At 34.8% G+C, this 14,832-nt stretch overlaps 2 protein-coding genes across 3 annotated transcripts in view; one reads left to right on the top strand and one right to left on the bottom strand.

Moving 5' to 3' along the window:
* The window catches only part of LOC126781345 (dedicator of cytokinesis protein 9), a 43,675-nt gene that overhangs the window by 13,161 nt on the left and 15,682 nt on the right, over positions 1 to 14,832 (top strand). Inside the window, exons 22-29 of the mRNA XM_050506288.1 lie at positions 482 to 625; positions 766 to 983; positions 1,349 to 1,585; positions 1,901 to 2,061; positions 2,611 to 2,731; positions 3,106 to 3,201; positions 3,510 to 3,640; positions 3,807 to 3,948. Coding sequence (XP_050362245.1) covers positions 482 to 625; positions 766 to 983; positions 1,349 to 1,585; positions 1,901 to 2,061; positions 2,611 to 2,731; positions 3,106 to 3,201; positions 3,510 to 3,640; positions 3,807 to 3,948 — 1,250 coding nt within the window. The remainder of the gene's footprint in view (positions 1 to 481; positions 626 to 765; positions 984 to 1,348; positions 1,586 to 1,900; positions 2,062 to 2,610; positions 2,732 to 3,105; positions 3,202 to 3,509; positions 3,641 to 3,806; positions 3,949 to 14,832) is intronic.
* On the bottom strand, positions 3,961 to 14,116 carry LOC126781372 (venom acid phosphatase Acph-1-like). 2 transcript variants are annotated; one of them, XM_050506329.1, is made up of 10 exons: positions 13,952 to 14,116; positions 10,348 to 10,463; positions 9,987 to 10,054; positions 9,478 to 9,585; positions 7,794 to 7,875; positions 7,237 to 7,394; positions 6,447 to 6,629; positions 6,236 to 6,356; positions 4,556 to 4,803; positions 3,961 to 4,348 (listed from the first exon to the last, which is right to left on the bottom strand). In XM_050506329.1, exons 1-10 carry the CDS (start codon positions 13,981 to 13,983, stop codon positions 4,166 to 4,168), a joined length of 1,299 nt encoding a protein of 432 aa, XP_050362286.1. In that variant the 5' UTR covers positions 13,984 to 14,116; the 3' UTR covers positions 3,961 to 4,165. The 2 variants fall into 2 exon arrangements, with proteins under 2 accessions (XP_050362286.1, XP_050362287.1); XM_050506330.1 differs by lacking the exon at positions 13,952 to 14,116 and adding an exon at positions 12,547 to 12,826 and having other exon boundaries at positions 3,963 to 4,348.

Raw genomic sequence — 14,832 nt, 5'->3', positions numbered from 1 at the left:
GAATATTATTAATATAATTCGACTATTCATATATATTCTACTTTACACAGTTTTCATAGTTTGCACATTCTACTTTAAAATTTCCAATTAAATCTTTTACCCATTGGGAAAGCAGCCGGGAGCAACCTTTTTTAACTTTAAACTTTGTTTTAACTTCTATTAAGACTTTTTTGATGGGAACCATTTGCTTCTCTGTTTCGTAAAAGTGCAATATATAGTATATGTCGCAGCGTTATTGTAAAATATGTGTTATTGTAATGCTATCAATTTAATGGATACATTCAGATACATTTCGGTTAGATTGGGCAACAGTCATTAATAGGTCCGCGAATACGACTAAATCAGACCGGCAAACTTAGATTGTGCGTATACAGGTTAAATAAAATGCTTTTATTATTTTGTTTTCATTCATTCTTCGTTCATATCCTATCAGTTAATGTTTTCAATATGTTAATGTAGATAATTCGTTCGTGTGGTCCAGGTTTGGTGTGATGTCCGCGGAGGAGGTACGCGATGTGCTTTTGTGTTTCCTATTTGTTTTGAAATATTTGGATGAAGACAGACTAGTTGAATGGTGGAGGACTCAATCGCAAGCGCAACAACAATCATTTTTCAATGTTTTAGAGTAAGTTATAATTATAAAACCTTCTTAAAAATAAATTTAAAAAATCTTTTTTATTCCACTCTACTTTCAAAATAACAATGTTATGAATATCACTAACTCTTTACACAACCAAATTTATTAAAAACACATATCTTTTTCAGAATATGTGCAGAACAGTTTCAATATATAGGAAGGAAGAAAATCCTATCAGAGTTACGCGTGCCGTCCCCGGACTGCAACGGCAAGCCGAAGCCAATGAAAGCCAGGACTTTACCCGCTAGAATGAGCCCACCAGACTTCTCGAAGGAACCGCCGATAATTGTCGAGAAAAACAATACTGTTAACAGGGAAAATCTAGTCAATACTTCCGTTACAAATGGTAAGATGTTTTTTTTTTAAATAATCTATAATACCTATTATAATATTACCTATAAATATTATTATCCTTTTGAGGAGATTGCTCTAATGCGGGTTGCTGGATACACAGTGACAGATTTTCATTCGACCATGTAGGTTTCCTCGCGAAGCTAATGCTATCTTTTCTCACCAAGCATGAGATGAATTATAAGCACATGAAAATTCAGTAGGTCATCATTGGTTAAGAATCACGTATTCTAATACCAGGGTCAATCGGTTTTGAAAATAATTTTAATTAAATATTTTGGTGTTTTATATGTATTTTCTGTTTATTATCAAGTTCGCATTCGTTATCAATTTTTTATTAAGTTAAAGTTTTCTTTTCAGAGCTGGAAACGATGTCGGAGTACACAGTACTGTCCGCTGGTTGCTTGGCCACGGAAGTAGGACTCACCATCATAGATAGGGCCTGTTTATTCATGCGAAACTTGGGACCAGCGGACGGAGCCGCGGCTAGACCCTATCTCAAACTATTGCAGTACCCGCAGAGCGAAACTTTATATAAGCATCTCTTTGCGGCTTTAAGAGCCTACATTAATCAATACTCTGAGACACTCTTTGAAGGTACAGTCTTAACAAAAATAGTCTGTTTAAAGTAATATAACACACCGTAAATTTTTCGACTACTTCGTAAATGCCTCCTAATTCCCTTAAGAGTAGGTTTTAAAGTTAACTTTACAACATCGCTCCACTGTGAGTTCCTCGATATATATACATGCAGCAGAATTTCATTTGACGCATGCACGTTTACTCGCGCTGTTTTTCTGCCTCACATAAAACGAGGTAAATAATTCAAACAAATGAAGCATACGAAAAGTCAGTGGCGAGGACTCGGTTAGGCCGTAGTGGCAAGTGAGCGGCAGTGAGTGGTGTGCGCAGGCGGCGGCGCGCTGTGCGGCGGCTGCGTGCGCGCGGTGGTGGCGCTGTGCGCGGCGCGCGCGGCGTGGCTGCGGCGCGAGGCGGCGGCCGCGCTCTACCTGCTCATGCGCGCCAACTTCCAGCACAAGGCCCTCGGCAACCTCACGCGCGTGCATCTGCAGGTCCGCGCCGACTCTCCATTATGTAGCCGCCTTGTATACTTTCTTTGTCTCTTGACGAGCATCTGGGCCGATTATTGTAGTGACTCGATATTAATTGTAATCCCTTGATTTAAATAAAAAACGATGTATTGAAATATTAATATTATATATATATTGACTGCCTCGCTGGTCTAGTGGCTCGATTTAAGACCGCAGACCTTGGGGTCCTGGGTTCAATTCCCAGGTTGGGCCAATAAAAGGTTATTGGGTTCTTCTGTCAAAAAATTCTCAGTAGCAGACCGGAGTCTGGAAGTTGGAAGTGTGTACACTCCCGTGCCTCGGAAAGCACGTAAAACCGTTGGTCCTGCGTCTGAACTCTTTCCGGTCGTGTCGGATTGCAGTTCCATCGAAAAATGAGAGTTAAGGAATAGAGAGTGCACCTGTGTTTGCGCACACACTTGAGCACTATAATATCTCCTGCGTAGTTGGCTTATTTCTCTTGAAATTGGCCGCCGTGACCGAAATCGGTCTGGAGGACATTATTATTATTATATATATATTTTGTATTAGGTCATCATCGCCGTGTCAAAACTACAGGATAGTTCTACGACGCTCAACTGTAAACGTTTTCAAGAATCGCTCTCGGTCATAAATTGTTTCGCTACTGGTGATAAGGCCATGAAAGGAACAGGTAAAATTACATTTATGCACTGTTAAAACAAAAATACATTTACATTAATATATTATAATTTTTATTAAAGCTAATTTTTGACCATGGAGTTTCAAGACCTCGTTTTGTATTTCGTATTGATGACTATAACAACTACAAAAATTATAAAATAACTTCGAATTTATTGTACGCCAAATCATGTACTTTATGAAAATATAAATTGCTTGACCAATAACTCTTTACTATAGTAAGAGTAGAGTAGACCTAGAGTATACTTAACGGGACCGCTGTTAATTAGATTAAGTATTTTAGTCTGTAGTTAATCCTAAAGTAAAATACTGAAATGCAAATGCAAGCTACGTGTACGTTACGTTATATACGAGTTGTATGTATAGGTTTATCGAGCGAAGTAGCGGAGTTGATGCGTCGCGTCCGCACAGTGGTGGGGGCGCGCGCGCGACTCGCTGGCGTCGGCGGTTCGGCTGGTGCAGGTCACTATACTCATTATTCGTTCTAATATTGTTTTAATTGTATGCAGTATTTTCAATTATATCTCGAAATGTTTTCATTTTAATAATGTGTCATCATTATACTAAAAGCTTTGAGTTCACCGGTCATTCTACGACAATATTCTATTAAAACGGCAGTGGATCAAGTCAAAAATATATGTAATATAATCTGTAAATTGTTAACGCCTGCGCCGTCATAGACTGCATCGTATTAATATTAAATTGATTCGCAGGTTGCGATTTCGACAAGCAATGTAATAAAATAGAAGTCGTTCCGTTTCCGTCCGTAGGCGCGGGCAGCGTGCACCTGGCCGAGCTGCAGCACGCGCTGGCGGCGTCGTGCCGCGCCACGCCGCGCCTGCGCCACGCCTGGCTCGCCACGCTCGCCGAGCACCACGCGCGCCACGCCGACCACGACGAGGTGACGCGCACACCCACCCGCACACACCCTTCTCTAACATCCAAACTGTCAATGCGTGCTTTTAAACGAACTTTTGTCTTTTCGAAATTATTTACCGAATGAAGATATATATATATAGCTTTGATTTTGTTAGTCAAGTTAAATATTTTACGATTTCTACTTGCAGGCAATGTGTTGCCAGCTTCACATCGCTGCGCTCATAGCGGAATATCTGAAACAACGTGGAACCCAATCCTGGGGCGCAGAAGCCTTCGATGGTTTATCGAAGAACATCCCGAGAGATGAAACGGGCATTAAGATAGATGAAGGTTAGTGAATATTTTGTTTATTAATATAATAATACATTTTCGTATCATATCTATAAACACCACAGTGAAATCAGGTTAGAGTTAGCCAATATGTACTAATTTTCTTAATATGTAACTGGAATAAATTGGTATGCATATTAAAACATTATTATTACATATCTATTTTTTTCTACGTAAAAATAGCACATCTCAAGTCTTGTCTTAAACTATAAACACTTTAATCACTTTTTATATGAGTCATATTGGAGGAGTCATGAGGAACAACTTCGCAGTCTTCCTTATAGTCATATGTTAAAATATAACTCGTTATATCCTTGAAAGTGTCAAGAGGGCACAACGCGGTACACCCGGGAACCTCCATTAATCGAGGTTCCGCCGAGTCATCGTCCCAGTAGAAGATCTGAAAATAACAAAATGTATATACCCATTTACTAAGCTTAATTATATAAAAAATTATGAAAAAAGTGTTTTATCTTACTGTATTTTCACGGTGAATGAAATAACGTCCGTGCGTTGTATCACGTAAGTTATTGAATTCTTGTCTTAAAAATATTGCTAATAAAATAACTCAATTAAAATTTAACTATTGTAAAACTGAAGATCATACTTTATATCCATATCGTTGTCCATGGCTCAAAGTCTTTTGCTCCTTGTTCCCTTGTTTCGAAGGTTGCTTTTCGTGTAACTCGAACAATAACGCGGCGCCGGGGTCGGGCAGGCGGGGCGGCGGTGCGACACACGCTGCCAGTAAAGCGGCCACAGTCACGGGTGTACCGATACGTACTATGGCTTTTGGACTCGCTGGGTCTCTTCCGTGTAACTCAGCTTCTCCTATTATCTCTGCTACTAGTGCACCTGTCAATTCAATAATTTCAATAGATATTATATCATTGTTCATCATTGTTCTCCCTAAAACTCCTTCAAAAACATACGTTACGAAAGGCTGCGCAGGTTGTATAAAAAGTGATACTTATGAAAAAATACTTTATAGCGATAATGTAATGTAAGTTAAAAATATATTTTTCAAAAATAAAAATATGTCTGTTCTAAAGGACTTAAACATTGTTATGTTAGATATTACTCAAAACCCCAACTTAAACTATTGAAATTAGTAACAACGTAAACTCACTAAAACTAACTGAGTATATTACAGTACTATCATTAAAACAAAATGACAATGAGAACTCATAGCACTTCTGGCACCGACTACATGAACCCATCCTATACGAGCGGGCCTTAGCAAACTGAAACGACAGTAACAGCCTGTTAATGTCTCACTGCTGGGCTAAGGCCTCCTCTCCCTTTTTGAGAAGTAGGTTTGGAGCTTATTCCACCACGCTGCTCCAATGCGGTTTGGTAGAATACACATGTGGCATAATTTCAATGAAATTAGACATATGAAGGTTTCCTCACAATGTTTTACTTCACCGTCAAGCACGAGTTGAATTATAAACACAAATTAAGCACATAAAAAATCAGTGGTGCTTGCCCGGGTTTGAACCCACGATCATCGGTTAAGATTCACGCGTTCTAACCACTAGGCCATCTCGACTTAACAAGTTACAGACGAATTGATTACGCCAGTGACAGCGAATGTGCTCCTATAGACGTAAACGGTTTTTTGCTCGTAATAAGTATCTGTTTCTACATAGCGCTACTTCAAAGCGGCAAAGTTACATGACGCAAAGGAATTTTTTTAGTGCACATTTTCAAGCATCCCGAAAATTATTTTTTATACAACTTTTATAAATATATGGGGAAAGTATATGTGTATATAATATAAACTACTCCCAATTACTCCCAATTTTTTTCATGCGGCTCTATAGAGTATAACAATAATATTATTAAGTATTTATTTAACTTCAATTATTCAACTACCTTAATTATTTGTATTAAAATAATTGCACAAGTTACGTTTCAGCAATTCAATTAATCAATTAAAAATTAATCGCATCTAGAGCGAATTTTTAGGTATTTATTTGTTAATTGCATAAATAACTCTTGATAAAACATACTAGTTTTGTTTTATCATTATTTAATATGGCCATGTACACTTTAATATTCGCAGAAGGTCGTTTATTGGAATGCGGGCAAGCACCCTTGGATTGTCAATACTATTTTTTTTATGTTAATAATAATTTATCGCTTATATTGACGAGATTAAAGGATGTATAAAAAAATAAAAATATAATTCTTTTCAAAAAGTAACTAGTAATAATAATTTTTGTTCAAAAAGTTAAAAAACTATTTACTACGGTTGATTTTGTAATATTTTATTAAAACTTACCTCCGCTCAGTTTTCTTAAGAGGTTGTTATGAAACATCATAGTGTATTCCAACCTAGCGACATCCATCAACTTTCTCTTCACATGCTTTGCCCATTTCGGATTAGGGACTTTTATGTCATCCTAAAATATATATTTTTTATTTCAATGAGTAAATTTGTATCGAGTGTATAGGATAGAGATTGTTATTTAATTAATAATCGCTTGACGTACTTGTATTACAAATAAGTTGTTTAAATTGTACGCATCTTGAGGTGTACTAAAGTTAGTTCCGGTCATGTGTGCGATCTTCTGGAAAAGATCTCGGTAAGGTGTGAGTAAACCTTCCTCCGCAAATGCTTTCAACAGCCTCTCTTTCTCTTGGATGTACCGTGGACAATTTTCTTCGTAAAGAATCTAAAAAATTATATATATATATCTTGTTATAACGTCATAGTAATAAGAATTTAATTATCAGTTCGTTTAGTTTAAAATATATTATTATATATTTTTTTGTAATAATGGAAAGAACTTTAATTGTAGATAATTAAATTGACAAAAATAACGCTTTGAGTTCTAAGTAGGTGCTAACGCTACAAAGGAATGTTATTGTCATATACCACAGACTAAAAGGCGAATTTCAGTAAGAATATTTTGCACTTCAAAGCCTTTTGTTTACTCGTATTCTAAACGGATCGCCAAATGATAAATTAATAACTGTTCTTAATGATTATATTATTTTATATGTTAGTTTATATCGTTACAAAAATGCATGTTTATGCAGTTTTATCGATGTCCTCTAAAATAAAATACATATAAAAACACTTTTCCTTAAACAAAAAAGATAGAAGAATATCTTATAATTTATTAGTTATGCCCTGTTTTAAATTTTACACCACAGCCTTACAAATTATAAAAAATTATGTTTAATTTTTGATTTACAATAGCAATTATTATTATTTGCAAATAGTGCTTTGTGACGTCATATGAATAAACTGTCATATAAAAAGCTTTTTGAACATACAAAGTCTTTATTCCGCGGTAGATAAGTATAGGGTACGGGCTGCCAGTTCATAGTGTTATTCCAAATTTGGTTCGGTGGCGGTGGCCATAGCCCGGCTGCTATCAGCAGCGCTGTCATCTTGCTAAGATTCGTATCGGATGCTATAACTTTACTTTTATCTGAAATGCAAATTTGAGACCAAATCATTAGCTTATAACACATTAATTACATAAATTTGGACTTGTTCTCAACTAATTCAAGTGAATAATTTGCTTAAAACCTTAGTCACCATACATAAAAAAGCACATTATGTTTATAGACGCATCATATCTAAATAAATTTAAATTGATGCTGAAGTACTGCATATATTTTGTAAAATGTAAACGAATAAGTAAATTTGCATTATCTATTAGCTACAGCTAGGTGCATGCTGTCAAGTTTTAAATGAGTACACGGTATCAAGTTTCATTTGAAAAAACAATCTGTTTTTAAGAAACAAAAGAAAATATAAACAATTTTATTATATATAAAGGTTATCTATGCACAGGCTTTAGTATATAAAAAGTCTTGAAACTCACCACCTTCGTAATAAGGTCCTAAGAAGTCGTTATATCTTTTTCTAAGTAATGCGCCCATTTCGAAAGTTTGTAACTTTCCTTCCTGTAGAATATAACATCAGGGTTAAAGATAAAAAAAAGATATACAAACAAATAAACGCTTTTCTGACAATTGAATGACGTACATTGGAGTTTATAAATCATTATTAGACTGACAGTAATCTACGCCTCTCGACACCTCGTTCCTGTTTAGAATACGACCTTCAGGAGTCGAGCTCCCTCCGTCGCACCGGGAAATAAACGCTTCAGTGCGACCTACCTTCGGTCGACCCTCGAATATCATGTGCGAAATTTCTATACATAGAATCAAATAGCAAGCCAGTTTAATATAAATAAGTATGTATATACTAAACGTTTTTAGCATAGTCAATAGGTGCATGGAATTTACATAAACGTATGTACGTATTTAATTAAACTTAATATATCAACTTTAACTATAGTGAATATATGCTATATAATAATAGGCAAGCGCATCGAAACCGTATTAATTCGACAAATAGAGGAAATACGCTGAAATACTTTTGTTAACACTGAGCTCATGGTTTCCATACTAAACTAAATGAATATAATGAAATCGACGTGACGTAAATAGATACAGTAACAGCCTGTTAATGTCCCACTGCTGGGCTAAGGCCTCCTCTCCCTTTTGAGGAGAAGGTTTGGAGCTTATTCCACCACGCTGCTCTAATGCGGGTTGGTAGAATACACATGTGGCAGAATTTCAATGAAATTAGACACATGCAGGTTTCCTCACGATGTTTTCCTTCACCGTTAAGCACGAGATGAATTATAAACACAAATTAAGCACATGAAAATTCAGTGGTGCTTGCCCAGATAGTATTTATACATATATAGTATTCTATGAGTTTTACTCTTTATTAAATAGTCGTAGAATATTCAATCGAATTAACTTAATTTCATTTGTCAAAAAAAAGCCGAGATGGCCCAGTGGTTCGAACGCGTGAATCTTAACCGATGATCGTGGGTTCAAACCCGGGCAAGCACCACTGAATTTTCATGTGCTTAATTTGTGTTTATAATTCATCTCGTGCTTGACGGTGAAGGAAAACATCGTGAGGAAACCTGCATGTGTCTAATTTCATTGAAATCCGGCCACATGTGTATTCTACCAACCCGCATTGGAGCAGCGTGGTAGAATAAGCTCCAAAACCTTCTCCTCAAAAGGGAGAGGAGGCCTTAGCCCAGCAGTGGGACATTAACAGGCTGTTACTGTACATTTGTCATTTTGTTTGTCCCTAGAGAACTGAACGCCTATATCGAGGCTCATAATTAAAATTTAATTTTAATCAAAACTTGCATTTACAATTTTTTTTAATTAGTTGAAACTGTAATTTGCTGTTGTTGTGTTACTATAAATAAAACCAAAAATATTTACTTTGTTACCATGCCGGGTTGGCAGCGTACTGGCAATGTCTACTATTGTAAATTACTTTTGCAATGTGAATCTTTGTGAGCAAGATCGACCGCTTACCATTAAAAATACATTACCGGGCCTGCCATTCTGTTTTTTTAAAATAGTTAACTCAGATAAATATTCTGTGGCCAAATTACTATATAATATGTAAGTCCGGATATGTTTACTAAAGTATAAGCTACATAAAGATTAAGTAACTTAAGTACTTACATTAGTCAAGGCTCCAGCGCCATAAGGGACAAATACGTGGTCCGGTGGTGGTGCTCCGAGCATTGCTAACTCACGCTCGCTGGGCGTTCGCTCTCCATGAGACATTAACTATTTAATAAAAAATTGTTACAAGTTACGAAAGTATATTCAAAATAATATTAAATTATATTTTATGTATAATGAGTAATGTTTAAGAAAGGTTACAACAGTATTAATTATTTTGATAAAAACAGACATTATGTATACACGACAAATAAAGACAAACTTGTATCACCGAGATTCCTTTATAGCAAATCGTCATTCCTTGGGCAAAATGTTCGCTTTTATAATAAAAAAATCCCATCAAAAACATAAATGTGAAATTGCAGTTGATTTGTATTTTTCAAGACACAATTGATTTCATAATTATGTTTTTATATTACGAAGTACTGTGTCACCTACGTGCTATAATTTAAGAAATACAAGTATCAATTTATCTATTGATAGTTTAATGTAAATATATGTCTTACCACGTGGACTTGTCGCAGTATTGTGACTTCGACTGTATTGTCCCTCATCAGGATCACGGCTACGAGGGCTAAATTAAAAGTATTTTATTATTACCTACGTATAATGTACATAATTTGATTCATTTACTTGTAAATACTCTCATATTTATATTACTTGTAATTGGTTTATCAAAATAGTTAAAAAAATCGATGTAATTATCTTCCTGAAAAATGTATCTGCTTTCTTAAAGTATTTAAACTTCAAACGGCTCTATGTTATGTATAAGAATAAAATTTCTTAAAGTAATAAAGTAACCGTCACATGGCTCGTCAAATACACCTATCTTATTATGGAAAAGGATTTTCTGGAATGTATACAAACCGGCGATAAGAGAGACGCCCACCAACACGCCGAGGCAACAGCAGGTGTGTTCGATGCGCATACCCGGCGTCGCTTCCGCCGCGTTGGTCGGCTCCTCCTCGCGACCGCCCTCTTTCCTAGAAAAGTATAGTAAAAGTGACAGCCACATTAACATGTCCCCATACTGGGCTCAGGCCTCTTCTTTCTGTTAAGGAGATAGCTTGAAATTCATTCTACCACGCTGATGTGCTGAAATGCTGATTGCATTTGAGCAACGTGGTAGAATGAAATTCAAACCAGCGTGGTAGATACACATGTGACTGTTTTTTTTTTTAATTAGACCTGTACCGCCGAGCACGGGACAAATTATAAACACAAATCAAGCACATGAAAATTTAGTGATGCTTGCCTGGGTTTGTGAAACCACAACCGTTGGTTAAAATTCACGCGTTCTAACTATTGGGCCATCACGGCTCCTTTCCTTTCCTATAAAATAATGTTTATTAATTAACATATTAAGCTTGCTTACATAAATAATATCGCTCTAATAACTTATAAGATTTGACTTTCGTTATGTACTCGTGTCATTGTCTTAACGATTGCTATTTGCACGTTCCGTGCATATAGAGTTAACGTCTCAACCGGCTTAAACCGATAGAATCCAAACGCCAAGCTGGTATGGACACCGGACCATTTAAGAGATTATTTGACAGCTTTTCTGTTTTTATTGCAAAAACACAGCGACATAATATAACAAAAGTGATATGCGAATATAAATGTCATTCGTTTGTTCAACTTGCACATCTAATATGCATCCACAACAGTATTAATTATTTTGATAGAAACAGACATTATATATACACGACAAATAAAGACAAACTTTTATCACCAAGATTCCTTTATAGCAAATCGTCATTCCTTGGGCAAGATGTTCGCTTTTATAATAAAAAATCCCATCAAAAACATAAATGTGAAATGAGAGCCAAATTCAATATTATGATATATGCCTTGGTTGTTGACTTCAACGACAAAATAAGTGAGATCTAAATGGGTGCCAAGTGCAATGGTCAGTCTTGAAATTTATTTATAACAACATAAAATATTTTATAACAGCTTAAAATATCAGCTTAATATTTTATAACAGTTTTTCATATAACATAAACTAATATATTAAGGCCTTTTGACTTGGCTAGTGTTCATATACGAATTATTATTAAGTACCTACTAAAACAGTCATAGAAGAGCCCTTTGTTCAATGGCTAGTTTCTACCAGCAAGCTAAATTTGCGGAAGAATAAAATAAGAACTTATAGCTGTAGAACTTGCTAACCCTATAATATAATTATAATAAAATGATAAAAATTTACTAGTTTCTGATTTGTTCCCTTTTTTGGGTGTAAATAAAAATTTGTTATTATTATTTATTATTGCATTGTATTTATCCAACTTCCTATCTGGATGCCAAATTTGAATTTTCTAGGTTACCTGGGACTGGCTTAGAGTTTTGATCTATAGGTCAGTCAGTGATAAAAATGACTATTTTTGGATGTTAATATCTAAATAACCGTTATACGTATGTTTTTATTATTTAGAGCACATATGTATTTTGCAAGTCTCAATATATGAGCAAAATTTAACATGTTTATGTGAAATAGTTTTTGAGTTATGAGGGGTCAAAAGTGGTTCGTGTAATAATAACAACAGTGCTGCTCGCCAGTTCTGTTAGCTTGAACTTGGCTTGACACGCTACAGCGTGTCTAGATTCCATAAATACTAGCTTTGTCAATTACAAGCTTAAATGTTTGTATATAGATTTGTTGATTTTCATGCAGGATATATATCCTGCATGAAAATCAACAAAAAAAAAATAGAATATTTTGCTATGTTTATAGTATTTTAAATCATTTAATATAATCAGTAATAATGTAGTGTCTATTAATTATTATTTTTTACATAATATTTCAAATTATTAATATGCAAATGTAAATGTATCTATGGGTAGGAATTTATACTATAGATATTATTAAATAATCCTATTGAATATATATCATCAATGATCTAGAATAAAAAGCTACTTAAATTGTCGTAATATATTATCTATTATTGACACGTTTCGATAGTTGACAATTCATCTCAACAATAATTAATCAAAGGCACGCGTTTGTTTATACACTATAAAAAGTTAATAGTTAGAATTAGCACAAATGCATTCGAAACTCACATTGTCCTCCGCCGGGTTAACAGCTCTACATTGTAGTCCTATCGTGACCCGTGCCTTCACTTATAGCATTGCATCCCAAAAAGTCTATGACAGTTTCATTATAAACACAATGGGTGTGTAAGATCGTAGGTTCCGAACAGACGATACGCGATACAAGTAGGGCGGAAGTGCACGAAGCGCGAAGTGATGTCCCACTGAGAGCGACACGGGACGTTCGTCAGATTCACGGTCGTTTCGACCTGCCGTTCATATGATTGACTTTGTCCAATCGATTGTACGATATCTATTTACACGTACGAATGAACCGACCGACGCGCGACACTGTCGTTTGAATAGGTGTACCTGCGCCCCGGTGACGCCCTTGCCGACATCACATTCAATTGAAACTACTGATTTTATCTTGCCATTATAATACATCCAAAATGATTTTTTATTTGACATGCAACTTATTGCTAATTTAAATTTGAACTTTGAATGATCGATTATTATTTACTATACTTATCACACGCTCGCTTTTTAAAGTTTACATTTGGATTTGCCTTTGATAAGAATGTTATAAGTATAATAAGCTTTATATATATTAGTAAAATAAAGTCGAAACAACATTTATGACCCTCGAGTAATACATCGGTTACGGTTGATTTTGTTTGATAGAGTGAATTAAAAGATTGCGATGGCTGTATGCGAACGAACTACACCTTCCGTTTATCCTCGTTTGCAAATTGCGATGTGCTTCTGATCCCCCAGTGCATATGATAGAATATTGAATATTAACATTAATAATATCTTTAACGTTAATTTTTTTTATTGAAATATTTCAGAAGTAACTTCTAATTAGTCTTAACAGTCTACGTTGGTGATAGAATTCTAAATATTAATATGAAAAAAGGTTTTTTTTTTGTAGTACTTACTTATATTTTTTATCTGCGACTCGGTCGGTTACTTTATTGCACTAGCTTAATATTATCGAATATTTAAAAAATGAGTTGTGTCCATATTCTAAAGCCATATTGTTTATGCTTTCTAAGACAATATCAATACTAGGGCTATCGGTATTTAACAAACACCTCTAAAATAAGGAAAAAAAATCGCAAACCGCTTTAAATTTTATACAGAAAATAAAAACATAAATATATTTTCATTTGCAACTGATAAAGAAAAAACAAATACTTTAAATGTAAGCCTAATAAATCTATCTTTTTAGTATTTAATAATGTATAAGTAGTTATTTTCTATATCTCACTAACGGATTCCATGAAATTATTATTTAGTTCCATATTTAATAACAAAATTCCAGATAACTTTCCATAAATGCAAGTAAAATAGACTATATTTTTTAAAATGTATATAATATATAATTAAAATCACTACCGGTAAATAAAACGGACACAATGGAAATACTTACTTTGAACACACAATGCTCGTTAAATGCACCATAGCGTAGCAATAATGTAATTCGCGTACTTGTTCGTGTCACAGAATTATAATTTAGCAAAGTAATAAAACTGAATATTAATTAACAACCCTAAGCGATTCAACGAACTAACCGTCTTTGTTGAACTCTACGTATCTTATTTGTTAAGAAATCTGATAAACTGTAATTAAATATAAGAGTATGTCTAGGACTATTTAATTGTTATCGAGATAAAACTGTTTCTATGCATCATTATACACTTAATGTTTCATATGCGTAACGATTATAGTTACTTTGTTAAGATAATAAATCCTTTGGAACGAGTTTTCCGACCAGCCAATCGCAAAAACTAGCCATCGAGCTCAGGATATTATAGTACATGAGTGCATGTGTGCAATCACAGATGCACCTGATTACTCACAATCATAATGGGAGGGGAATTCAAACCAACACGACCGGAGAGAAATGAGGCGTAGGACCGCTAAGATACCGTTTTCCGAGACACGGAATTATAAAATTGTCTACTTCCTAAGTCCAGGCTGCTACTGAGCATTTCCGTACCAAAAAATCTAATGTCTAATGCCAACTTTTTAATGCCCCGATCTTATATGCTAGATCATGGTGTGGTAGCATAGACAGATGTATGATCAAATTTACGAGCTGTTCCCGTCGCGGCAACGTCAATAACCGCGATTTATATTATTTTTCCTTGTAATATTTATCGCTTTTTTACTATTTTGATTTGTGTTTAGAATAATTATCTGATTATTTTTTATTATTAAGCAATAGCCATAGACAATTACTATTTTAGCGCGAGACATCTGTCTTATGCATCATAAATGACAATATTAATTTGTCTTGTTGTGTTAAAA

The sequence above is a fragment of the Nymphalis io genome, chromosome 3 (assembly GCF_905147045.1).
Source record: "Nymphalis io chromosome 3, ilAglIoxx1.1, whole genome shotgun sequence".
Lineage (NCBI taxonomy): Eukaryota > Metazoa > Arthropoda > Insecta > Lepidoptera > Nymphalidae > Nymphalis > Nymphalis io.
The sequence above is the reverse complement of the archived record's forward strand: the minus strand, read 5'-3'. Positions and strand labels throughout refer to the sequence as shown.